Source organism: Nyctereutes procyonoides, unplaced genomic scaffold (genome assembly GCF_905146905.1).
Source record: "Nyctereutes procyonoides isolate TBG_1078 unplaced genomic scaffold, NYPRO_anot_genome, whole genome shotgun sequence".
Taxonomy (NCBI): domain Eukaryota; kingdom Metazoa; phylum Chordata; class Mammalia; order Carnivora; family Canidae; genus Nyctereutes; species Nyctereutes procyonoides.
The window spans coordinates 26677251-26704325 of NW_026575020.1; the positions used below are offsets into that span (position 1 = coordinate 26677251).

General features: G+C 50.6%; 1 protein-coding gene across 3 annotated transcripts in view; it reads left to right on the top strand.

Annotated features, from left to right (window-relative positions):
- Positions 1 to 27075, top strand: part of ABR (ABR activator of RhoGEF and GTPase) — a 187692-nt gene that overhangs the window by 103843 nt on the left and 56774 nt on the right. For 2 of the 3 annotated variants that reach the window (XM_055318262.1, XM_055318234.1), the window contains 3 exons: positions 10316 to 10414; positions 17974 to 18159; positions 24670 to 24777. In XM_055318262.1, coding sequence (XP_055174237.1) covers positions 10316 to 10414; positions 17974 to 18159; positions 24670 to 24777 — 393 coding nt within the window. Of the gene's footprint in view, positions 1 to 1109; positions 1541 to 10315; positions 10415 to 17973; positions 18160 to 24669; positions 24778 to 27075 lie in introns of those variants that run through there. The other variant, XM_055318244.1, reaches the window with a different exon arrangement.

Genomic DNA, 27075 nt, shown 5'->3' on the forward strand with positions numbered 1-27075 from the left:
GTTTGCAACCTTTGCCCTAGGTATTGTGTGGTGAAAGAGCTTTTCCCAGGTGCTGTCCCTGAACTCCTCCCTCAGGAGAGTAAATGGATGCTCCCCTCTGGCTGGGGCCTAGACAACCACAACGTGGACTTCACTATCTGGGTGGATCTCGCTTCTGCCACCCTCGCTAAAGCCAAGGGAAGCAGGCTGGGAGCGGGAAGGGCAGCTGGTGTTACCCGTCCTGGGTTTATGTGTATCCTCTGCCATCAGGCTGGCTCTACTGGGCAGAGGCCTCTCTGGAGGCAGAAGAGCCCCAGGGAGGTGGGACTGCTCATCCCAGCAGCATCCGTGAGTAGGAGATGTGGCACCTCCCGCCGTCCGAGGTGGGCCTGCTGCAGACCCTGGCTGGCACTTCTGGTTCTGTTGCAGTGAGGCGGCCCAGGCCTCCTTTGCACAAAGCCTTGTTCTCCCAACCACAGTGGTGATAGAAACTGTCTCCTCTGCAGGCCCTGGCCTCCTCTCTGCAAAGGTGTCAGGACCTGAGGCAGAGATGAGCAGGGGGCTCAGCTTGTGGCCACCCCAAGGTGACAGCGAGGTTCGCCGGCCCTCCCAGAGGCCGCGCGGGCAGCTGCTCCGCCGCTCCTCCCCCTGCTGCCCGGGCTCTGGCGAGGGGCTGTAAATAAAGCCTGTCTCTGGGAAGCAGACCTCCCCCTGCGCCCGGCCCGTCTGCGGCCTCCTCGCCCCTCCTCCGCGCTCCAGAAGCCTCCGCCAGCCGCCGGCCGGTGACCGCAGAGGGAACGGCTCCACCTCACAAGTCAAGTCGTGCATTTCCTGTGTATTAATAGCAAACGCGAGCCTCGGAGTCCAGAAAGGGCGGGATCGCTGGGGCCCGCGGCGGCGGCGGCGGCGGGGCGGCGGCGGCGGGCGGCCGGCCCGAGCTCGGGAGCGGCGGCCGGGGAGCGCGGGGCCCCGCCTGCGCCCGGGCCGGCGCGCACCGCAGGAAGGGCCGCGGCGGCCGGCGGGGGCGCCTCCTCCTGGCCCGCCGGCGCGCCGCGCGGTCTCTCCGGTGACGGCCCTGCGCTCGCGGCGGCGGCGGGGCGGCGGGGCGGCGGCGGCGGCGGCGGCGGGGCTGCCCGAGCGCGGCTGCCCCTCTCCGGGCCGGGGACGCGCGCGAGGCGGCCCGCAGCCCCGGCGCGCGGGAGGGCTGGGAAGCGGCGGCAGGAAAAGGTTCATAATGGAGCCTTTCATCGGGAGCCGGTGGCCGGGTGCCAGGACTGACTCCGGGGAGGCCAGCATGCTGGTCTAGGCCTGCCCTGCACGCTCTTCCCCTCCCTGCCCGCCTGCCTCCCTCGGGGGCGGCGGCGGCAACGGCTGCTGCTGCTGCGTGGACCTCGCTTCCTGTTTGCCCTCCGCGCCTCCGGCTGCCATGGAAGAGGAAGAGGAGGCTATAGGCTTTTTGGACAAGGTGCTGGAGGATGAAGATGTGTTTCTCCTGGAGGAGTGCGAGCTGGGAACCCCGACCAGCCCCGGCTCAGGGTCCCCCTTCTTGGTGGCCGTGAAGGTGGGAACGTGACACGCCCTGGATGCTTGTCGGGGGAGGGGCAGGGCTGGCAGCTCTCGACTGCCGAAGCCGTGTGCAGCCGTGTGCGGGCAGAAATGGCTGGTTTGTGCACAGACCTCATGGCTGGGTGGACACACCGCACTCTGGCCGGCAGGGGCAGGAAGCGAGGGGATGCGAGGGGCTGAGCTCTCTGGCAGCTGTTCCCAGGGCCGAGGTACGGTGCCTGCCTTCCTCCTCCCCCCGGACCAGTTGTCCGCAGCGGGAGTGGCTGCTGGTTTTCCCCAGGCCAGCTGTGCTGGGGTCTTTCTCTGGCAGTGACATAAGTCACCTGGTGGGCACCGCCGTGGTTGTGAGCCTGCTGCCCCAGAGGAGCTGGTGGACTTGAAACCAGGAGGCCATAATTCACTGTTTCCATGGCTACAGTAGGATAAGGGCACTTGAAGTTCTGGCCGAAGGGGCCACTTGCTTCTGAGCAAGGAGACTTGGGAGTTGAGGCCAGAGAGCATGGGGAAAGATTGGGAGCCAGAGGTCACTGAGCTCCGTTGAAGGAAAAGAATTGGATCCGCTGAAAATGGGGTGATAACAGCTGGCTTCCAGGCAGGAGCCAGGTGGGTAGGCATTTTTCCCAAGGTGGGTGTAGGCAAGAAGCATCTGCCAGGGCCCCAGCCCACTCAGTCTAGGGCTTTGAACATTCTCCCCAGCAGTGGTCCTGTCCTTTCATAGCCCTTGCCTTGAAGGCAGAGCAAGAGGGGGCTGTGCATCAATACCCTTTCCTTCTCTTCACCTCCTCCCCAGGGGTGGGGGTCTACCTTCCTTGCAACCACACCAGTGCTGCCTGAAGGCATGGCACACTGCACCATTGATTCTTCCTTTCTTTCACCTTAGCCCACTTCTAAGAGCCCTAACCTCTGCCTTTTGCTCATCACCTCTGTTCTGTGGCTAGAAGGGAATGCCAGTGGGAATGTATGGCAGGGAGTTTGCAGACTGCAAGCCAGGTTGCCTACCACCCTGTCCATTTGTGCCCCTTTCCCTGCCGGGCCCGTCTGCACCCCAGAGGGTGTGGTACACAGAGCATTGCTGTGGGCAGGAGGCTGCCACTGGGCCTCTCTGGGCCTCTTTGTCCCTCCTTTGAGATGGGGATCACAGCCCTGCCACACCCACACTGCAGTGTGGTTCAGAGGACAAGCTAATGGAGGTAAAAAACAGACTACAGACCCACAGGAGATGGCTGATGTGGGGTGTCTGGGTGGAGCTGTAGCTGTGGAGAGAGGAGCTGTAATGGGAGGCTGGCAGTGGCTAGCATCCCACCCCTGGTTCTCTCATCTGATACTAGCTCAGAGCACTGGGGTTAAGTCACATCTCTACTGGGCCTGCAAAGGCCTCTGCACTCAGGATCTGAGCAACCTTCCCACCAGAAACAGGATAGGGAAAAGTCTGGTAATGAAGCAAGAACACTGGTTGGGAGCTAAGTAGTGTGTGGGATGGGAGATGTGTGTGTGTGTGTGTGTGTGGGTCCCTAATGGGCCTTCTCTGAGAACTCCTCCCCAGCACAGATGGAGTCCTGTTCATGTACTACCTAATGGATCCACCCTTACTCTCTAGACTCTGGCTTGTACCTGGGTCTTAGCCTGTATTTCAGTCTGCTCAGAACTCTAGACACCTGCCTCCTCAATTATGCCCTGTTATCCTCAAGGGCAAGAGCCATGTTGTATTCACTACTGAACACTGCACAGAGCTTGGGACGTGACTGATGCTCAGTGAATTTGTGGAGTGAGGGAGGCTTCATGGGGCCTGCAAAGGGTGTACCATGTTCCCGACCTTTTTCTCCTACTCAGAGGTGTTCCAAGGAGGAAGCACACAGATGCCAAGGGGGCCCAGGCACACATCAGTCCTAAAACCCCGGATCCTCCCAGAGTCCTCTGAGCACCTAGATGGAGTCTTCCCCTCTTTGCTGCCTCAATATTCCTGGACTTGTTTCAGCATGGGGGAAGGGGCCCTTCCTGAGTGTTGGAGAATCCCAGGCCCCCATCTCATCCTGAACACCTCTAGGATGCCCTCATTCTCTCCCAAGCTTGGTCAGTTATAGAGGGAGCAGGCAAACAAGGTGGCTACCAGAGGGGTGGGGAGAAACCTCATCCATTCATTCAACAAACACTGCCAGGTTGTGTTCTATTCAAAGCACTTTGCCTGGCACTGGGGAGGAGACAAGATGAACATGGCATGGTCCTTTTTCACAAAGAGTTCTCCGTTCAGGGCAAGGGGACAAGTGCACAGATAATAGGAATAGAATGAGAAAGTTCTCAAGGTTCTGATAAAAGGGTATGAACTTTGGGGGAGGAGAGACCACTTGTGTTTGGGTCAGAGTTGGACTGGGTGCACGTGTGTGTCCGTGTGTGTATGTGCACACGTGCGTACTCACAGGGCACTTCTGGAGGGTGCGTTCCTGTCCTGGGCTCTGGATGGTCTTCACCGTCTTGAGTAAGAAACTCTCCTCAACAGCAGGTGGGAATCCAAGGCAGTTCTCTCTTTGCTGTAACTTTCTTTCAGGAGTACTTACTTTAAACCATGGTTGTATTCGTGAGCATGTGTCCAAATGTCAGTCCTATAAATCAATCCTGTTTTCAGTGTCATCTCTGAGATGCTCCATCTTCCTGGGGAACAGAGGTGAAAAGTGGTTTCCTCCAGAGCTGGGGCTGGAGCTTGCTCTGTCTTTCAACCCAGGCTTCCTTTTGAGGAGTTAATTCTCTATAAACAATAACGTTAATACCGATAGCAACATCACCTCCTGGCGGTACAGAGTTGTGTGCTTTCCAAATATCTTTCATACAATTCTATTTAAAGGTATGTAGGGCTGATGGCAACCATGCTATCTAAAAGCTGCTATTTAAAGGAACTCATTTGTCAAGAAGAAAAATCCTTCTGTAATGCAGATTAACCCATCAGGTGTTATTCTGTGCCAGTTTTTAAATAGTTGGAAACACCTACATTTGCTTCACCTGCCCCAGTGTCTTCGGCCCCCACTGGCGGTGATGGCCATGCCTGTGTCCCCCATTGAGGTGTTTCCTGAAGTGTGAGCTGCGCATATGATGGTTTGAGATGTGATTTTAGGTGGCACCTAGGTGTAATTTTTGCACTTTAATAGTAGGCTTATATTTTAACATATATTAGGGAAAATACAACTTATACATCTTACGATTTCAAATACAATGCTTGGGGTAAGGCTGTGCTTTATTATTATTATTTTTTTTTTAGGATTGTATTTATTGAGAGAGAAAGAGAAAGCATGTGCAGGAAGGAAAGGGAGAGCAGGCTCCCCACTGAGCAGGAAGCCACATGAGGGGCTCTATCCCTGAGGCAAATGCTTAATGGCTTAAGGAACTGAGCCAGGAAGGTGCCCCAAGGCTGTGCTTTTAAGAAGTCAGTTGTAAAGAACAATATGAAGTACCCAGTAGTGCAGGTGGTATGTATGACAAAACTACACGAATGGTTATATGAATACCTGGCCTTTGGAAACACTGCTGGACCTGCCTAAAGTCTCGGACAGCAAGGAGCCTAAAACACAGGGATCCACCCTCTAAATTCTGCTGAGGAAATAGCTGAAGGAGACCTCCCCCGTGCCTAGCGCTAGGAAGAGGAGGAATGGCTGGATGTCTCTGCATTGTCTTGGCTCAGAGAGGGGCCAGCTGTCCTGAGGCTGATGGTAAGCATGGGCACAGCCCCTAGACCCAGTGGCATCTACTCTGTGCAGATCCTGCTTGGGGCTCCTTGAAAAGTGGTGTGGCCCGTGAACTGAACTCTACTGTGTGTGGTGCCACGTGGCCTAAGGCTCTGAATGGCAGGTGGCCCTGCCAGTTCAGTCCTCACTATTGTCTTGGAGGAGGTCAAAGTTACTGGACAGATCCTATCTTGATTTGGCCTCGAGCCAAACCTTTAGGGCCTTTTATTTAGCCTCTAAACTCTGTAGAAGACCAGGCCAGAGCTGGCTAAACTTACCTTGTAGATACTGACCCTACCTGAGGGACTTGAGCTCTTGGATGGGGGGCGGGGGGCAGGGGGGCGGAGGGAGCCGACAAACTTTCAGCCTAGCAGATTGTGTAAAATGCTGGGAATGAACAAGCCCACAGTGGCTGTACTTCATGAACTCCATTTGGGGAAGAAATGGAGACAGTGTCACTCAGAAGGCAGCTTCCCTATGCTGGGGGCTGCCATCCTGTGGGGGACCTGAATTCTTCAGAATACTGGCCCTGAGGATTCTGGGTATGTGGGCACCACCTCTGGAGGGCTCTCTGGAGGCAGAGACCATCTCTCTCACCATTGTATTTGTATTCCCAGGGCCTGGCACATAGGGCAGAGTGAATGAATGTCCAGTGCTGGTGTTTTATGAAATAAGAATAGCCCCACAAGGATTGAAGAAACAATTGTGAATTTCTGGATAATTCTAAGCCAGGAACATGTGGGTCTGAGGAAAGAAAATAAAAAAAGAAAGAGAAAAAGGGAAGAGGTTTTGGGTGGCAACTGAGAACAGGCCTCTTGTTGGTAACATGAGCAGAACTTAATTTCACATGCTCAAGCTCTCCACCACTTCCACCCCTATGCCAGCCAAAATTTCAGAGTGAGAGTAGCCGAGGGTGGAACTCTTGGAGGTGACTATTGACTTTGGGGGAGCTCTTTCAAGATTGGACTCTGAGGTAGAGTCTCTTGTGGAGAGGGTCTTGCTGAAATGGGCTGTCGCAAGGACTGTCACAGGTTCTGTGCTCATGCCAAGATGGGGGAGCTTGGCAGGAGCTGCAATCACCAGGTCTACACTCCGGTCCTAGTCCAACCAGCCCTACAGCTAAGCTCACAATGTGCTTCAAGTGACTTCTCTTACAGGATGTTTTCCAGGCCCTCAGGTAAATCTTTGGTTGTCAGGGAACAGGAAGGGAGTGGGGTGCAGTAGGGGAGCACTGGCCCCCAACATGGAAGGTGAGTTTCCATTTGTCAGACGTGCAAGGGGGCTGCCTCAGATCTGACCATCAGGGGCTAGGGCTGTGGCTCTGCTTCCAGCTAGTAGGACTTTGCTCCTTGAAGGGTGTGCTGCCTGCCTGAAGTGCCAACAGCTCCAAGCAGCTGGCAATTTCCACTCTGTGCCTCAGAGGGATGATGACAACACCTTCCAGACTGTGGGATTGTAGTGAGTTAATTCCTGGAAAGCTCTTAGAACAGTGCCTGGTACTTGTGAAGCCATCAATAAATAACTATCGTCCTTCCCTAAAACTTAGCGTCCATACTGGTTTCCTAATGCTGCTGAAATAAGTTACCACATGTTTAGTGATTTAAAACACAAATTTGTTCTCTTATGCACTAGTCTTAAAGGCTCAGCAGTTCCTTCTGGAAGCTCTAGGGGTGAGAATCCATTCCCAGGCCTTTTTCCAGCTTCTAGAGGCTCCCTGTACTCCTTGGCTCATGGCCCCATCCTGGTCCTGAAAGCCAGCAGTGTGGCATCTTGCAGTCTTGCAATCTCTTTCCCTTCCCCTGCTCCCTTTCTCTGGTCACATTGCTTTTTCTGACTCTGACCCTCTTGCCACCCCCTCATAAAAGCCCTTTTGATTACATAATCCAGTGTCATCTCTCCATCAAAAAATCCTTAGTTTAATCATACCTGCAAAAATCCTTTTTTCTATATAAGGTGCTGTAATTATAGGTTTGGGGGACTATCTTTGGCAGGACGTTGTTTTTTTTTTTAAATTTTTATTTATTTATGATAGTCACAGAGAGAGAGAGAGAGAGAGGCAGAGACACAGGCAGAGGGAGAAGCAGGCTCCATGCACCGGGAGCCTGACGTGGGATTCGATCCTGGGTCACCAGGATCACGCCCTGGGCCAAAGGCAGGCGCTAAACCGCTGCACCACCCAGGGATCCCTGGACGTTGTTTTTCTATCACAGGGTCAGATACATTTCAGAGACTCTGAGGGCAGCAGCCTCTGGCACAGAGCTGATAACCGGTTGCTAATGGAAGGCCAAGGATGCAGGCCCTCACCTGGGAAGGGTGGGAAAGCTGTGGGAACGCAATGGGGCAGGTCATGCAGCTAGGGGAAAGCCACTTTTCTCCAGACTTCAGAAATTTCTGATAGCTTCATTCACTCTCCCAGCCTGTGCTAAATAAGTAAGGGTGTGCATGTAATGCCCAGAGAGGGTTCTGTTTGAGATTCCAGGTAAGCATCCGATGCTTGAAAAAGAAAATGAGGGATCCCTGGGTGGCGCAGCGGTTTGGCGCCTGCCTTTGGCCCAGGGCGCGATCCTGGAGACCCCGGATCGAATCCCACGTCGGGCTCCCGGTGCATGGAGCCTGCTTCTCCCTCTGCCTGTGTCTCTGCCCCTCTCTCTCTCTCTCTCTGTGACTATCATAAATAATAATAATAAAAAAAAGAAAATGAGAACAAGGACATCATTAAAGCAGTGGAAGAGCCTAGAATCTGGTATTCCCAGGACTGGGATGGAATCCCAGCTCTGCCACTTCCTGGCTGTGTGACCCTGGGCTCTTTTCTTCCCTCTTCCAAGTCCTATTTGCTTCCAATTTGCATAATGGAAAATATAGTACCGACCTCAGTGAGGTATTGGAGGGCTAAAGGAGTGCAAGAGGAACTTACAAGGCTTAATAAATATAAGGTGCCCACATGCTGGGGGTATTTTGCACTGCCAGCCTTCAGGGATATGCAGAAGAGTGTGCTTCAGAGGCCCCCCAGGATCACCTGGCAGTTCACAAGAGGGCCCACGTGTCAGATGGGAGGGTCTCTGCCCAGAGAAGAGCCAGGGTGGAGAAAGCCTCTTAGGCAGCTGGAAGTAAGTGCAGAGGCATGAACACTCCCAGCAGGTTGGGAAGGCCAACAGATCTGCCGTCTGTAGGGGATGGCAGCAGGGGAGGGAGAGGAGCTAGGAGCTGGCAAAGGTGTTTAAGCAAAGACTAAGCCAGACCCCATATCACAGTGTATCGTTACATGTTTATATTTACTTGTTTTTTTTTTACCGTCTTTCCTCTAGGTTATAAACCACATAAGAGTAGGAATTATTGTGTGTTTGCTTCTCCTTATATCTACAGAGTCTGGTGGCCATTCAGTAAATATTTGTTGGATGAATAAATGAATGACCTAATTGAATCCCTGAATAGTCACATCTTGCAATGTTGATTTTTTTATTTTTATTTTTTAAATTCCAGTATGGTTAACATAGTGTTACATTAGTGCCTGGTGTACAATATAGTGATCCAACAATTCTCTGTGTTACTCAGGGCTCATCTTGAGTGTACTCTTAATCCTCTTCACCCATTTCCCCCAGCCTCTGACCCACCTCCCCTCTGGCAACCACCAGTTTCTTCTATATAGTTCTACAAAGAGTCTGGTTTTCTGTTTCTTTCTTTTTCTTTGTTAGTTTGTTTTGTGTGAAATCATATGGTATTTGTCTTTCTATGACTGACCTGTTTCACTGTTATACCCTCTAGATCCACCCATGTTGTTGCAAATAGCAAGGTTTTACAGTATTGGTATTAAGTCCTTGACAAGCATCAGGTGTGAGCTGGTGCTCTCATAAGGTTAACCTGGCTCTGGTGTGTGGTGTGAAGGGAGGAGGGAGAGGCAGAGGTCAGTTAGAAGAATTCAGGTAGCAGAGCCAAAGCCCGCAGCAGAAGGGAGGGGTGGAACAGAGACCTTGTAAGAGATTAACAAGACAGACTTTCAAGGCTAAATGGGGCACAATCACCATAGAGGAGAAGGAATCCTGGAGTGGGGAGGAGGCTGGTTAGGATATGTGGCTTGCACAATGAGGCAGTTAGGAAATGCTTGGGTGATGTTGAGGACCCCAGCTAGCATCTTCTGTTGTGGGCTGGAGCCCTTGGGGACAGGAAGATATAGCCAGAGGTGAAGCTAGAAAGCCACAAGATGAGGCTCCTGTGGCCAGTTTATCGCATTCTCTGTATCCTTCTCAGTTGGTACTATGGGAGCCTCTTCCAGCCCCTGTTGGGTCTTCCCATGTGACCATGCCCTGCCTCTGTCGTAGCTGATTTCCCTTCTTTCTTTCTTTTTCTTTTTTTTTTTAATTTTTATTTATTTTAAAAATTTACTTATTCATGAGAGACACACACACAGAGAGAGAGAGAGAGAGAGAGGAGAGAGGCAGAGACACAGGCAGAAGGAGAAGCAGGGAGCCTGATGTGGAACTCGATCCTGGATCCCCAGGATCACGCCCTGGGCTGAAGGCGGCACTAAACGGCTGAGCCACCCAGGCTGCCCTCTTTTTTTAAAAAGTAGGCTCCACACCCAGTGTGGAGCTCAACTCAGGGCTTGAACTCACGACCCCAAGATCAAGATGTGAGCTGAGATCAAGAGTCCTCCGTTTAAAAAAAAAAAAAAAAAAAAAAAGAGTCCTCCGTTTAAACGACTGAGCCACCCAGGCACCCCTCTAATTTCTTTGGTCTGTATTCCCCCTGTTAAACTGCCCCCTACACATGAGGCCAGGTCCTTGGTTATCATGCTCACTGTTACAAGACTGAATAGGTGGATGAGTGGATAGCAAATAAGGAAATGTGGGAAAAAGAATATAGGAGAGAAAGCAAGATGTTAGCAACAGAAATATGGGTGATTGTTTTTCCTTTTTTATTCTGTATTTTCCAAAGTATAATAAACATATCTGGCTTTTATTCCCTACAAAAGTGATAAAGAGAAAATAGGCAAGAAAACAGGTCACTCGGGTTTTTAGCCTCCTTTTTCACGAGCTGTTGGCTCTTGGTTTGCTTTCATACAGGTGGAAGCAGGGAAAGGCCTGGAGATGAGGAAGCTGGTTCTCTCGGGGTTCCTGGCCAGTGAAGAGATCTACATTAACCAACTGGAAGCCTTGTTGCTGGTGAGTATATGCTCTGGCTTGCTGGTAGGCGTCATGCTCGAAAATTACTTTTGGGTTTGGGGAAGAAGGGGAACCTGGACCAGCAGAGTCTGTATTGCTCTGCTGACAACTTGACATTGGGTGGCCAGGGTCATTGCCAGAAAGGGGCCTGTGCCTCTCAGCCTCAGCCCTCTGTTACCTGCCCTGGGAAAGGCGGGAGAAGCACAGCCAGGTTGGAGATGGCAAATGCTCATGGCCCATGACCACGCACAGGCATTACTAATCAATGGTGGTACTCCGTCCAGATGGGGACCCAGCATCCACCTCCACACTGCTCTGGGCAGTCTACCAATCTATCAAGCTGAGCCTTCTTTGGCATTCCCCTAGTCCCTCCTCCCTGGGGTACAGAGCTGAGGCCATCCCAAGACCCCGTGGCAGGAAATGGGAAGTGGAAGGGTATCTGTGTCATTTGAGAAGCACCATAGCTTCACCTCTGTGAAGGTGCCTCAGTTTCCTCCCACGATGGAGGCATTGTGAGACTCAGACTGGGAGGGAAATATTATTTATATTAGATAAAGGTATTACACAGGTGTAAGAAGTTTTTGCCTTTGAGGAAAGTGCTCCTTAGATGCAGCTAGATATAATGCAGAGTAACTGTGGCATATAAAGTTCTTTCCCTTGGGTGTTTTGCAGTCTGAAACATAGGATGATATCAGTAAAAGGGAGAATAAGAAATGAGGATGTAGATGAGTAGAAACTCATTCTTACAAGACTTGTAAGACCTTTTTTCTTTTTAAGATTTTATTTATTTATTCATGAGAGACAGAGAGAGAGAGAGAGAGAGGCAGAGACACAGGCAGAGGAAGAAGCAGGCTCTCTGTAGAAGCCCGATGTGGGACTGTATCCTGGGCCCCAGGATCATGCCCTGAGTCAAAGGCAGATGCCCAACCGCTGAGCCACCCAGGGGTCCCTGTAAGATAGACCTTTATATACTTGCTGTGGGATGTGAGATGTTGTCACCCAATGCCTGACTTGGCATTTATCACCCAAGGAATAACTATCGAAATGTGCAGGTACTTTGGGGCACCTGGGTGGCTCAGTTGGTTAAGCATCCATCTCTTGATTTCAGCTCAGGTCATGATCTCAGGGTCATGGGATCGAGCCCCATGTTTGCTTATCCCTCTCCCTCTCCTCCTATCCCCCACTGACACTCTCTCTCTTTCAAATAAATAAATAAAATCTTTATTTTAAAAAGTGCAGATATTCTGTGACTGCCTGGGTTCAGTTTGTGGTAGCTCTCCCTGGGAATTTATTGGTAGGCACAGCAATGTTTTTCAAGTTATGGACAGTATAGCAGATAGACAAGGACTGCGGTCTGGGGCCAGAACTAGGGCAAGACTTGACTCTGCCATTAATCATAGACTCAGTGCACTGTTATTCATACTCTGCATCTGAACCCATTAGTGTGTTATGAAATCAACATAAGTTGAACCAATATTTTTTTTTAACTGAGAAAATATTAGTGTGCATCACACACTGTTTCACTTAACTTTGGGTTGTTTGTATATGTGTATATATATGTATGTACTGGGCCACATTCTTTTTGTCCTTTTTGAAAACCACTGGCTTTGGGCAAGCCATGAGTAACCTCCTCGGGCCTCATTTTCCTCATCTGGAGATGAGAATAATCCTCTTACCTCCTCTCTCTCTTTGTCATGGGGCTGAGAAGATCAGATGATCCTTTGGGGGACCTAGTAAAAGCCAGGTACATAGGCACTCAGATTAGCTGAAGGAAGGAGGACAGGTAGAGGACCAGACACAAGTGAAGGGCACCTCACAGACGGTGAATTGCCAGTGCAGAATGGCGGGGGGGGCAGCAAAGTAGTCATCACTAAAAGGATGTGTGTTTGAGAGGAGTTCAGACAAAGGACCCAGACTGCGTGCCAGTGTCCCCCTTTGACAGCTCTTGCCCTTCAGCAGGTTAATGAACCCTGTGCAAGCTGCCCACCCTGAGATTAGCACTGTGTGCGTGGGGTTGTTGTGGGGACAAAATGAGTTTGTACATGAAGCTCTTAGAATGGAGACGAAGCCTTAGCTGGTGTTATTGTGTCCAGCGCTGGGAGAGACACATGTCGGGACCTGTTTCTGTCAACACACCCTTTCCCTGAAGGGAGGGAAGGCGCGTCCTCAGCAGAGGCCAGCCACTCGCAGATTCCAACTTGTGCTCCCATCAGTCATTGGGCCTCATGTGAGTTTCCTTGTGTCCAGGCAAAGATAACATCAGATGTGAGGGCCAAGACACTCCCTCCCTGCCTCACCTTTCTAACAGCTCATGCCTCGAAGGCAAACCCTGTGAGTCCTGAGGCATCCTGAGGTGACCCAGGGCACATCCTGCCTGTCCCCAGGAGGGAGGGGAGAGGCCAGGTCCAGGCCGGAACCTGGTCTGACCTAGTCTGCACTGAAGGGCCCCAGGAAGAGGGGGCAGGACCCTCTACGGCCTCAACCTCAGATAATGAGCCACAGAGATAAAGCATCAAGCCTCCCCGCCCTCTCCTTGAGCTGGGAGCCCTCCCCTCACAGCCCTTTAGTTGCTAAAGCCCCTTGCTCTTTGGGGGTGACCTGACCAAGGGGCGCAGGGAAAAAAATCGCTCCTCTCTGTGGCCGACTCCCAGATCTCCTACTCATTACCCAGCCCCCTGGCTCTGCTCCTACCGTGTTTGTGTGAGACTATTCTCAGCCTAACACTTCCTGATATGCAGATGGCTGGGTGTGTGTGGTGTGTGTACCCAAGACTGTGCATACACAGACGCAGCTGGAACCCACGCAAGAGCCTCTGTTCCTGTCCCCTGAACTGTTGGCTGGGGCCAGGTTTGGTAATCTGGAAACCTCCAGGTTCCTGGTTGGCTCAGATTACAAGCCAAGTGGGTCTGGGAGTCTGGGCTGAAATGGGCGGTGGAGGAAGGGAGACAAACCAAGTGCCCGTCATTCTTCATCTCGCCAACTGTGGGGACTGTGGGAAGTGAGCTCAGGTGCTGCCTCTGGCCATTGCCTACAGGACCTCCCACCTCTGGGCCCCACTGGTTCTCCTCTCTCCGCTTCTTATTCTGACAGTTTGCTCTGGGGTTCTCAGGGCCCTTGTCTCTAAAATAGGTTAATGACGCTTCCCTCCCTGAGTTCTGGGAGGAGGAGCAACTGAGGTGATAGCAGCCTCCAGGCCTTCTGGGATAGGAGGTGGAGGAAGTCGGCTGATTTCTTTATCCTGTTTTGAAGGGCAGGTTGCTGGGGGACAGAGTTGAGAGATGGTGGTGTGGAGCCCCACTATGAGTCAGAACCCACCTGGCCCATCTTCCTGAGAGAGCCAGGCTTAGCTCCCAGGCCACTCAGTGATCCTCTCTTTTAAGAATCCATTTCTCTGGGATCCTTAGGTGGCTCAGCGGTTAAGCGTCTGCCTTCAGCCTGGGGCATGATCCTGGAGTCCCAGGATCAAGTCCTGAGATCAAGTCCTGCATCGGGCTCCCTGCATGGAGCCTGCTTCTCCCTCTGCCTATGTCTCTCTGCCTTTCTCTCTCTGTGTGTCTCTCATGAATAAATAAATAAAATCTTAAAAAAAAAAAGAATCCATTTACCTTCCAATAAAACAGAGAGCCAGGGGCTCACTCTGCTTTCTACAGCAGGATTTTGGGAGGAGGTAACAATATGCTAGATTTGGGCACAAGAATAGTGTTGGATCAAAGCTCAGTGTTGGTTTGCCTTGCCCTTTTAGCCGTCTGGACCTGAGGCCTGGATTCAGGGCTTCACCAGATAAAAGTAACTGTCTTCGGGGGTCTCTGGCTAGCCAGGGCTCACACACACCCAGCACTTGCCCTTCCCCCCACAGGTGAAATCTGGGCTGAGAGCAAAGGTCCCCAACCCTGTCCTGGGAACACTCTGATGGGCTGAGTACAGGCCCTGTCATGTGACTTGCTGCTGGTGAGCACCCATTTCTTCCTTTTTGTTGACAGAGTGGGAAGTTGAGGAGGAAGCAGAGCAGTTGGGTCTTATCTTTGCATAGGCGGCTGATGAGTGCTTCCCCAGCAGCTTCTGAGAAGTCCTGACCCTTTGGCTTCCCAGGACCATTCCCTTCCTAGGTCCTTTATTCCCCTGTCTGTGGGGATTGCACCCAGGCAGGAGCAAGGAGTAGTGGTTCTGGGACTCTGTGGTAACTTGTCCCTCCACTGGATCCTGGGTAGAAGGAAAAAGGAAGACTAGGACAGTGATCTTTTTTTTTTTTTTTTTTTTTAAGATTTTATTTATTTATTTGAGAGAGAGAGAGAGAGAGAGAGAGCAAGCACAAGCACAAGCGGGGAATGGGACAGAGGGAGAAGCAGACTCCTCACTGACCAGAGAGCCTGACATGGGGCTCCATCCCAGGACCCTTAGATCATGACCTGATCCGAAGGCAGACACTTGGCTGTCTGAGTCACCCAAGTGCCCTCAGGACAGTGATCCTGAGGAACAGCTCTATATTCCTCACAGAGTGTTGGGAGCCCTGAAGCTGAGTGGGGCTGCACACCTGGGGTTGGGAACAGTGTTCCCTTTCTCTGGCTCCTGGTTCCTTCTATTTCCCTGCCTTGTGTGCTTAGCCATGCCCTACCCTCTGCCTGCTCAGATCTTCCCAACCTTCGAGGCCCGGTTCCTGTCACCTCCTCTGTGAAGCCCGCTGGGCTGTGCCAGCGGGACCACTTGCTTGGTATTTATAGTCCAAAATGGGTAATACCTTTCTGGCTTTGTCCACTAAATTGTTTCATTTGTGTTGGTTCACTTTAGTGAAATGGGTGATAATGTTCTCCAGAGCAAGAATCATGAGTCAGGAAAACAATCTAAAAAGAGAATTGTCCCCCCCATCACTCCCCTGCCTAAATCCCGCCAGGAAAAACCATGTCATTGCAGGAGCTTAAAAGCTGCATTCCTGGGGCAGCCCAGTGGCTCAGCGGTTTAGCGCCACCTTCAGCCGCCTTCAGCCCAGGGCTTGATCCTGGAGTCCTGGGATTGAGTCCCGTGTTGGGCTCCCTGCATCATGGAGCCCACTTCTCCCTCTGCCTGTGTCTCTGCCTCTCTCTCTCTCTCTCTCTCTCTCTCTCTCTCTCTCTCTCTCCTTCATGAATAAATAAATAAATAAATAAGTAAGTAAATAAATAAATAAATAAATAAAATCTTAAAAAAAAAAAGCTGCATTCCTTTCCCCTGCCTGGTCTGGCCCCTACCCAGTCCTGCAGCCCTGCCTGGCCCCACACTTCCCCCTTGCCCACCACACACAGGCTCTCTGGCTTTTTCTAGCTCCTCTCTCTCAGCAAGCCTATGCCTATGCCTACCTTGGGACTGGTGTTGAGGAAGTCTGCCTGGAATACTGTCTTCTGCGCCCCCATGCTTCCATTTCAGGGTAAATGTTCCTTCACCACCCTGTCTTAGGAGGTCCCCTTCTTATTTCTTTCTTTGCAGTTAGGTGTAATTAATGTGACCATTTCCTTGTATTTTGTCTGTCTCTCCTAATGGATGGGAGGCTCCTCGGGGCAGGGATTGGATATATGTTGTGAATCTCTAAATACCTGGTCTGGCTTCACATTAGGCACCTGGCACACTATTTGTGGGGTGAATAATTATAATAGTAGCAGCTAACATTATTGACTGCCTTTTGTGTGCCAGGCACAAACTTGATATTTTATATAAATTATAGCTTTTGATCTTCCCATCAGTGTTCTTGAGAAGGTAATATTATACCAGTTTTACAGACAAGGCTGCTGAGGCCCAGATGCTAAGAGACGTGCCCACAGCTATTAAATGGCAGAGACTCAACCCCACACCTCCTGGCCTGCACCAAGTAAAGCCCCAGCCTACTTGTCCAGCAAAGCCTGGATGTTAGGGTTGGTTGGTTCCAGCGCTAAGAGGGTCAGAAGGAGGGCTCTGATTTTCCTTGGATTTATCATTGTTTCTGGACTTTTTAGATGTGGGAAGATGAGGGAGCTGAAAGTCAGAACACCATCTGGGTATTTGAGTAGATGGGCCTTCCTCTTACAGACAGACATGGCCCTGCCACCACCAGAGAGGCAGAAGGGACGAGACCTGGAAGCTTGGCTAGAGTTTGGCAGCTGTGGTGGCTTGAGCTGGTGGTCATCTCTCAGAGTGAGCCAGTGACAGCTTTGGTCTCTATTGTCAGTGTTCCATATCCAGTCCAGTACTGAGTTGCCCATTATCTGCTAGAATGCTTCTCTGGTTGGAAAACTCACTACCCAGTCCTGTGAGGTAATGGGGTACAGCCCTAGTGAGTCCACACCTGCCCCCATAACTTCTCCGTGCTGTTCCTGGGTCTCCATACTGACTCACTAAGTCAAAGGCCTCTTTCCACACAGCCCTTCCGCTAGATGAAGAACATCAACCATGTCTGACTTAGGCTTCTTTCTTCTGGGGAAACATGCCTGCCCCTCCTATACTTTCTCTAAATGGCAGGTGTCCTGGAGGGCCTCTGGAGTGTAGTCTAGGCATCTCTGGGGGCTTTGGGGCTGGGGAAGGCTAATCAAGGAGGAGATCCTTATCTTTTGATATCAGGTTTGTTTGTTTGTTTGTTTTTGCTTCAACTATGAATTTTAATAGCTTTTTTCCCCCTAATTATAAAATTAATATTTACTTTTTGTAGGTGATTTAGAAAATACAGAAAATCACACTAAAGAAAATGCACCCAGGTACCATTCTCCTAACAGTCCTACTATTGGGCATGAAGGTGATAGCTTCAGCTCCCTGCCAGTGTTAGGTAGTGGTCCTGAGTTACTTTTTTGCCACATCATGCACTCCACCTGCAGGCTCTGGAGCACCTTGGTGTAGAAAAGCAGAGTCGACAGATAAGTTTCATCTTACATGTGAATGTCAGCATTGAGAAAGAGTCTGAGACAATGACCAGGCTCTGTGAGAAAGAGCATTATGATTGACTTAGAAATGTCTGCCATGGGTGTGGGAGGTAGGATGGTGTTATGTGTGCCATCTGCTTGCTCCCTATATACTAAATGAAGGGAACTTGAAATGTCAGTGCAGCTGAGATTGGTTTTGGGTCTCTTTGAGACTCTACCCTCAAATTCTAGAGCCATATTTTGTTTCTTGGAAGGAAATAGCTAAGGGCTTGAGTTCTCCCTTCCACTGACGTGGGACAAGAGAGCTTATAACTCAGAGTCTGAGGCCATTGTGGAAGAAAGGCATGGACCCTGTTACACCAATAAGTGAATCCAGTATAAGCTAGGAGCCAGGGACTCCCTCGGGAGCCAAGGGCATGGGGGAAATGTGTCCTGGCATTGACCCTTGGGCCTGGGAGGGCTGCTAGACCAGGCCCTGGCTGTCAGGGTCCACCCCCCACTGACCCCTTGCAGTGGGTCATGGCTTGTTGGTGCCTATGACACCAGCTACTTGCTACAACCCACACTTCAGGTGCCCTACCCTCCGTGGCCTTGACTAGGCACAACTCCAGCTGCAGGAAGGCCTACTCCATGCCCTGGGCCTTCTGACCATTTGGTTTATTGCCTCTAACCTTCTCTCTCTCTCTTCCTCCTCATTCCCAGCCCATGAAACCCCTGAAGGCCACAGCCACCACCTCCCAGCCTGTGCTCACCATCCAACAGATCGAGACCATCTTCTACAAGATCCAGGACATCTATGAGATCCACAAGGAGTTCTATGACAACCTCTGCCCTAAGGTGCAGCAGTGGGACAGCCAGGTCACCATGGGCCACCTCTTCCAGAAGCTGGTGAGTCTTCCACTGAGGGAGGGTCCTTATCTGGTACCTCAGTGGAGCTGCTGGTGTTGGGGGACATCTAGTCTTCCCCAGTCCTCTTGGCCTCCTTGAAGGCCTGGGTTATTTCTGAGTCCTGGAGGAAAACCTGGGCTTCTGCTCTGTTGGTACCAGGGCCTAGTGTCTCAACTCCTGGCTTCTCACTAAAGTGAAGCCCTAAAGTACTTCTACGGATGTGAGAGGCCACATGCAGAGGTGCTCCTGGGAGGACACTGATTATCTCTCAAAGGGGGGCTCCAGGGCTGGAATGAAGGCTCAGCTGCTGGATTTCAGGTCGCCTGTCCCTCAGCTGACAGAGGGGCATGTGCCAGATGGGCAGGCAGGGATTGTTCTCTTGGAACACTGTGGGCATTTGCCATACTGCAGTGCTGCCCCTGAAATGAAGCAGTCAGGCTGGAGACAGGTCAGCAAACGATCCTCTCCTGAGGACCCTGGAGCAGAAATCACGAAGAGCTCAGTCCACCCACCATTACAGGTGAGGGAAAAGGTACAAGGAGGTAGAATGAATGTGCAGACATAGTGTTGGGAAAGGCTTTCGGAGGTCTTCCAGTTCCTAAGGCTTCTGTGACACCCTCTCTGAGACTGTCTCTGGGTGTATCCCCTTGAAGACCCCTAGGCAGACCCACAATGTCCCCAACCCCACTCTTCCCTGATCCCAATCTTTCCCTGCCCATAACTTCGGCCTGCCCAGGGGACAGCAAGGAGACTGCCAGTCCATGGTGTTTGTTCCCTGGGTGTGAAGGGTGGTGGGCAGGGAGCAGTGCCTCTCCCTTACCTCCTCTGCAGTGGTGCAACTGGTTGAATGGGCAGGCCTATACTTCCCTTATACTAGAGAAGACTCTTGCTTGGATACTCCTAGGGCTTCAAGCTCACAGCATGTTCAGAATGGAACTCACTGTCTCAGAAGTTCTTTGCTCTTCCTGCCTCTTTCTCGGTGGGTGCTGCCATCATCCCATTCCTCATCCATCCACAACTCCCTTGGACTAGTCCTTGTCACCTCCCTTGTCCCATCCCTTTCCCCCATCCCTACTTCCAGAGGATGCTCACTGCCACCTACCTCTCCCCGCCTGTCCAGGGCCCTCACCTCAGGAGCTGCTCCTGCCTTCAAGCCTGCCTCCCTGTGAGCCTCCCACCTCTACCTAGCAGCAGCAGAGAGTTATCTGAACAACTGACCACACCTCTCTTCTCCCCTATTTAGATCCCTTCAGTGGCTTCCCCTTGCCTGTTGGATAAATTCCAGGCTCAGAGAAATGGCTTATGAGACCCTTTGCATGCTGGCCTCTGTCCACCCTGGCCTCTGGCTATTGCCTCCCCTATCCTTATGCTGCCTGACACTGAACTTTCTATTTTCAGTTCCTGCAGCAGACACTCTTGACCTCTCTTTTCTTGCAGCTCTAGCTGCCTGAAATGTCCTTCCCTAACTGCTCCCAGCTTAGAAGTGACCTCCTTGGAGAAGCCTTCCCCCAACAACCTTTGAATGCAGCCCCATGCTTATCCCCTCAGTGAACATAGTAACTGCCTGTCTCCCTAAAACCATAAGCTCTGGGAGAACAGATTATATTTTCTTCATCAGTAGACCCCAGAACCAGTCCAGTATTCAATACATGATTGAGTGAGTGCACCATGACCTTGACCTCTGTCACAAGGGAGAACTGGGAAGAGCATTGATGGGAACATTACGGGGTCTGAGGTCTGTCTCCTGAGAGGCCAGCAGTGTTATAAGAACAAACATAGCTTCTAGAGCCACAGCCGACTTTGTTTTTTGTTTTTGTTTTTGTTTTTGTTTTAAGATTTATTTATTTATTTGAGAGTGAGAGAGCACGCATGCACACACACAGTGAGGGGGGGGTGAGTTGGGCAGAGGGAGAGAGACTCCCAAGCAGACTGCGCTGAATGGGGAGCCCAGTGTGGGGCTTGAAGTGCTGAGCGTGGAGCCCGTTTGAACTTAAAGCAGGGTTTGATCCCAAAACCCTGAGATCATGGCCTGAGCTAAAAGCAAGAGTCAAATGCTGACCTGACTACACCATCCAGGCATCCCATCCACAGCTCACATTGAATCCTGGCTCTGCCACAGATGAAACCTGTGGGTGCAATCTCTGTGACTTAGCTTCCTCATCTGTAAAAGAGAGGGTAATAATAGTATTTACCTCATTGAATTGTTGTGAGGACTAAGTCAGTTACTACCTTAAAAGTACTTGGAACAGGGCCCCGAACAAAGTAAATTAGTAAATACTCAATAGTTGGCCATTAGCATTATTGTTTTTACTATCACTACTGTCACCACCATCGTCTTTGTTATTCTTAGCAAGAGGTACCCCAGAAGTATTGCAGGGGACCCCACACTCTTGGTTCCAGCACCCCAGAGTGCTTGCCCCCGTTCAGGGACAGTGAGTACCCAGTCATCACTCCGGGCCTGGTCCCAGGAGCCTGAGCTGATTGACTTGGGGGACAGCCTGTCCTTGGCCCTCAGGAGGACAAAGCGAGCAAACCAGGGGGGTTTTGGGGGCTGTCCCAGCTTCTCTTTGATACTCCGATGCTGCTGTCACCAGGGTTCCCCATTCTGGTCCAGCTCCACAGGCCTGGGTCATGAATTTGCTACCCTCCTTCCCTCCCCCGGCATTATGAACTGCTATCTGCGGCCCCTGGAGCTGCAGGCTTGGGAGAGCTGGGGTAGAGCCGGGCAGTCCAGGCATCTGGAGGTAGTTTATTTTCAGCTGGTCTCCATTACTGAGAAGGGAATTAGCATCTCTGCTATTTGTTTTATGAGATCACCCCAGTGCTAAGCTGCTGTTTCTAAGCAACCTCTACTTCCCAGTTAATGGCCCTGCAGGCCAGGCTTTTTAGGTTCTACAGATGGGGGTACATGGTGGAGATGGCAGTGCCAGGGATGGTCAGTGACCCCTGTATGCAGCCCTTCTGCCCAGGTGGCTTTGCTCTGACTCAGCCCCTGCTACTCCTTTAGGCCATGGGATGGGAGGATAGTGTTCCAACCTGGGCAGCCAGGGGGATGAGGAGAGAGCACATACCTGAGAGAAGGAAAGCAATGATTTTTACTTTGGTTTAGGAAGCAGCTGTCTAGCACCTTCCCTGTAGTTTGGGACACTGATGGGCCAGTACTCCCCCTGGAAAAGGAATTGAATTCATCCCTTCCTGCACTTCCCCCAAGATTTTTCTTTTTTGCAAAGTTTGGCCTGTCTGGGGTTGAGATGCACAGGACTCTGGCCTTGGCTTCCAGTTCTCATTTTTCCCTCTGGCTCTCCTGGCCCCCCCACCTGCCAACTTCCTGCCACCTTCCACCTGCCCCACCTCTTTGGGATCTGGAGAAGCACAAGGATTCTGCAGAAAGCAGAGTGGTACAGGGTGGGTCTCAGGGGCAGCCCACTTTCCCCAGCACCTTGGTGGGATCCCAGGAGGAAGTCCCATAGCAGCTGAACCTCCTTGCTACTTCACTGCAAAATATTTAAATCAGAAATTCTAGAGAATAGGGATCCCTGGGTGGCGCAGCGGTTTGGCGCCTGCCTTTGGCCCAGGGCGCGATCCTAGAGACCTGGAATCGAATCCCACGTCGGGCTCCCGGTGCATGGAGCCTGCTTCTTCCTCTGCCTGTGTCTCTACCTCTCTCTCTCTCTGTGTGACTATCATAAATAAATAAAAATTTAAAAAAAAAGAAATTCTAGAGAATAAATGTAGCCAACAACTGTGCATTCATCTCAGAATTAACAGATGTTAACTCTGAAGATAGGCAGAAAGACTTTTAATATATTTTTTTAAGATTTTTATTTATTTATTCATGAGAGAGAGAGAAGGCAGAGACACAGGCAGTGGGAGAAGCAGGCTCCCCACAGGGAGCCTGATGTGGGACTCAATCCAGGGACTCCAGGAACATGCCCTGGGCCAAAGGCAGGCACTCAACCTCTGAGCCACCCAGGTGTTATGGGCAGAAAGACTTTTTAATCAAGAAAACAAAGCATTGGGATCCCTGGGTGGCGCAGCGGTTTAGCGCCTGCCTTTGGCCCAGGGCGCGATCCTGGAGACCCGGGATCGAATCCCATGTCGGGCTCCCTGCCTGGAGCCTGCTTCTGCCTCTGCCTCTGTCTATGTCTCTGTCTCTCTCTCTCTCTCTCTCTCTCTCTCTCTGATGACTATCATAAATAAATAAAATTTAAAAAGAAAGAAAGAAAGAAAACAAGCAAAGCATTATAGATGAAGTCCCTCTTTCCCTTCCCCTTGCCCTTCTGCTCAGCCTGGAAGCAGCTACAGGAACGAATTTGGTGTGTTGCCTTCTGGGCTGTGGTTTGTATTTTTATTATATATCTGTATCTTCTTACTCTATTACATGTACTTTTAAAATGTATATGTTTTATATATTTTGCAATTCCATCTACATTTGTTTGAGAAGTTGTCAGTGTTACTACACACAGATCTAGTTCATTCATTTTAACTGTAGTGTGTGTATGGATTCTCCTGTTTGTGAGCATTTGTTACCAGCCTTTCCACAGGAGGAAGGATGAAGCAGTGATTACCCTTGCTCACATTTCCTCGGGTACACATGTACAAGTTTCTCTAAAATGGTGCTTCCAGTAGAAATATAGTGTAAGCCACAAATATAATTCTAAATTTTCTAATAGCCCTATACTTAAAAGTAAAAATAAACACATGAAATTAGTTTTAAGAATATATTTTATGGGACGCCTTGGTGGCTCAGTGGTTGAGCATCTGTCTTTGGGTCAGGGCATGATCCCCGAGTCCCAGGATCTAGTCCCACATCGGGCTTCCTGCATGGAGCCCTCTTCTCCCTCTGCCTATGTCTCTGCCCCACTGTATGTCTCTCATGAATAAATAAATAAAATCTTTTTTAAAAAAGAAAAAATAAATTTTATTTTTATAAAAGAAAATGTATTAAGCCCAGTAGATCCAGAATATTTTCATTTCAACATGTAATCAATATTTAAAAATTGATAAGATAATTTACATTCTCTTTTATACTGTATCTAAGCCTTTGAAATCCAGTGTGTATTTTATACTTAGAGCACATCTTGGGGAGCCTAGGTGGCTCTGTCGGTTAAGCGTCTTTTGATTTTGGCTCAGGTCATGATCTCAGTGTTGTGAGATTGAGCCCCCTTATCAGGCTCTGCTCTGGGTGTGGAGCCTGCTTAAGATTCTCTCTCTCCCTCTGCCCCTCCACCCCTTCTTAAAATATATATATAATATATTTATAATATATATAATATATAATACATATATTTATATATTATGTCCACGCAGACACTTACACCAAATCTCAATTTGGACTAGCCACATTTCAGGTGCTCACTGGACGCAAGTAGTGATTGACTCCTGTACTGGACAGCAGAGCTCTGAGGTTTGTATGTAGAAGTGGATTTGCTAAGTAGTAGGCCGAGCTGTGCATATTTTCAGCTTTATCAGTTATTGACAAATTACTGTCCAAATAACAGTACTAACACCCCCCATGAGCAGTCTATAAAAGCTCTAATCCTCCCTCCTCCCTCATTCTTGCCAACCCTTGATATCATTAGACTTTTAAATCTTGGCCAGATTGATGGGGATGAAATAGTATCTCATGGTCTTAATTCACATTTCCACCCTTTACTCTCCCAAGAGGAAATATATATGCAAAGCACAGAGAAGACTTTCCATAAATATTTGAGGAACTGAATTCATGAGCCTTGGTTTCCCCATTTGCAGAAAGGGGTGATGGTGTCTGTTCTGCCTCCCAGAGATGAGGTTTTGTGTGGTTGTTAAGTAGTTGAGAGCTTTTGTGTTAGGTCCAGAAGGACAGGCAAATGTATACTGAGGCAGGTCAAGTCTCTGGTTCCCTAAGAGGCAGAGGATATGAGGACAGGGACCAAGAGAGCCCAAGGAAAGTGGGGACCACACCATTTTTTAAAAAGTAATCTACACCCAACATGGGCCTCAAACCCACAACTCCAAGATCAAGAGTTGCATGCTCCACTGACTGAGCTGGCCAGGCACCCTGGAACTGCACCTTTAAATGCTGTGCCTTACACTCAGCATGGGGAATGGGGTACAGACCTGGCCGTGCTTGCCCTCCCAGCTCCAGCTAATTCCAGAATATGAAATGAAGACACGTGAAGCATTAAGGGGCTTCAAACCCTGAGAGACCTTTATGATGCTAAATAAAGCCAAATGCTGTTGAATTTCTCACGTGCCAACAAAGGCCCTGCCCTGCTCTCCCCTAACCCCCCAGTGCCCTCTCCTTAACCTTATTGGCTGAGCTGGTTTCCATGGAAACTGTCAAGTTCAAAGGGATACTGTAGTATGTGTATCCAGCCTTTCCCCTCTGTTCGCACATAGCCCTTTGGAGCAAAGTTAGAGGTTCTGAGTGCTAAGGGAGCTCCAGGAGCCCTGTTTACGCTTTCATCCATTCATTAATCCTGTCTCCCATCCCACTGCCCTCCTCCCTCTCTCCTCTTCTCCCTGCAGGCCAGCCAGCTTGGCGTGTACAAAGCATTTGTGGATAACTATAAAGTCGCTCTGGAGACAGCTGAGAAGTGCAGCCAGTCCAACAACCAATTCCAGAAGATCTCTGAGGTGGTCGGCAGCTCCCTGCACAGCCCCTGACAACTTGGAGCCTTCCAGTCTTCTGGCCTGTTGCCAGTTAGGAAAACAGTTCCCCTGAGGGTAACACTTAGAGAGTAATGATTTGTTTGATTTTGTTATTCTATTTAAGTTACTCTTATTAAAACAGAGGAGACAAAAAAGGGAAAAAAAAGCAGTATTCTCATGCACTGTGGTGACCTTGGGCAAGTCACTTTCCTTCTCTTGGCCTTATTTCCTTTCCCATCAAATGAGGTATCTGGATTATTCAGCTCATCCCAAACTTGCTTGATAAGAACCACCAGGGGCACTGTTTAAAAATGCAGATCTTCAGATACCTTCCCTCAAGATTTAATTCGGAGAGTTCCGGGTGGGACCCAGGAGTCTATATTTTTAACAAACTTCTTAGGTGATGGTGGTCTCTTAAGAGCTTTGCAGTCCCCCCCGACAGAGAGAGGACTGAGGCCCTTTGTGTGGAGAAGCAGCACTAGCCCCTGCCGCTGCAGCCAAGCCTTCCTTCCACACTCTGGAAGGAAGCAGGGCAAAGATGCTAGTGGCAGGGAGGAGCTCTAATATCCTTCAGGAGCACAGCCCACCTACCTCTTTGGTCAAAAGAATCTCTGTAAGCATCCCACCCCCGAAGCTGTTGGCCTCACAGCCCCAGCTCCAAGCTTGGATCAAGAGAACCTCTGGTTCTAGGGAGGGCGAGCTCCTTCTGCAGTTTTGGAAATTCTGCCTTACAGGCCTCCTTGGACCTTTTGCATTCCCATATCCGCTCTGATGCTAGAAAAGTTGGTGAGATACGGGATTGTGTTTGTGAGACTCCTGGGGTTATGGGTTATACTCCAGCTTGGAATCAGCTGAAAGGCACATAAGAGTTGGACAGATGGAGATGAAAATACCAGCCTGATTATAAGTAAAAGGCAGATTGGAAAAATCTGGACTTGGATCTGTAGCCACATTGGGCTTGCTGATGCTTCCTTTCCACAGTTAAACACATCTATCAGAGATGGAAACGGGGAGCTAAGCTTAGTTTCTTCTCCCAGACCCAGCCAGCAAGTGAGTCACCCTCTGCCTAGGAGGACAGAGTTGGGTAGGGAAGTCCCTGTCTGTGGAGTCACAAGGCTAGAGAAATGGTGCTTCCCTTCCTTGCTCCCAGCCCTTCCTGGGAACAAACTGGATATGCCTGATTAGCTGCTCAGGGGAGCAGAGTGGTCAGCCTCCTCTTAGCCTAGGCCAACTGCCCCTTGGGTCAGCAGGAACCCCTGCACTCCTCCCCAAGTCCTTCTGGAAGCCTGCCATCCCCTTGGCCTGCTGCCAGGTGGCTTCTCACCCTGACTCATGTGCTCATGCTGGCGCTTCCTACTGGCACTTCCACTTAATTACTGCAATTAGGGCCCTTCTCTGCAGTGGAGCAATTTCCTACCTCTAGGCTACACTGGGGTGGGTGATGGGCATGGAGACAAATTTCCTGAAGCAGGGAATCCAGTCACCAGCCAGAGACACAGACCTGAGGAGCTGAGTAACCCCCTTCTCCCCACCCCACACCCATGTTCCGTCCCTAGGGTTTTTTTCTGTTGAGAAACAGCTTGAGGCAGGAGTAGGAAATGTGGAGCTCCCACTGCCTGGGCCTTCCTCACCTCCCTTCCAGGCAGAGCAGGCAACATCACCTGGGTTCCTGACCTTGGCCTCACCTCACCCTGGCCTCCCTTCTGACATCCCACTTGGAGGTGCCTGCAAGTGAGGATTGCATGACAGCTCCAGTTGCAGGCCATCGTGGTCTGTGGCCAAGGGCTAGAGCTGGAACCTCTCTCTAAAGGCAGAGAGAAGAGGATCAGGTCAGCCATCCCTAGTTTCTTTCCAGCACTCATACCAGGTCACTTTGCTTAGGGTCCAAGGAGGGGTATTGCCTCTTCATTGCTTGCAATTTCCTCCCTGATGCTAGCACCCATGGTGTGGGGAGTGGCAGGTAGGGTTGGGGGCTGAGTGAAACCCTCTCGGTGTGGTAAGATACAGGTGAGACTGCCCTGTGGAGCTCAGTCTGCCCTGGGTGCACTGCCTCCCAGCTTGCCCCTGTGCAGATGGGCACAACCCCTTACCCCTTATCCCCAGGGCTGCTCATGCCCTAAGGTGCAGGTACATCTGCTGTTTGTCCTCTCAAATCCCAGGTACCCCAGGCTGATGCGGACAGACCTGTAAATAGTGGCTGCTGCTGGGGGATCCAGCTCTTGGCCCCTTTCTGGAAGGCCCTCAGAGTCACCAGGGAGGGGCTTTAGGGGGTATGTCTGAAGA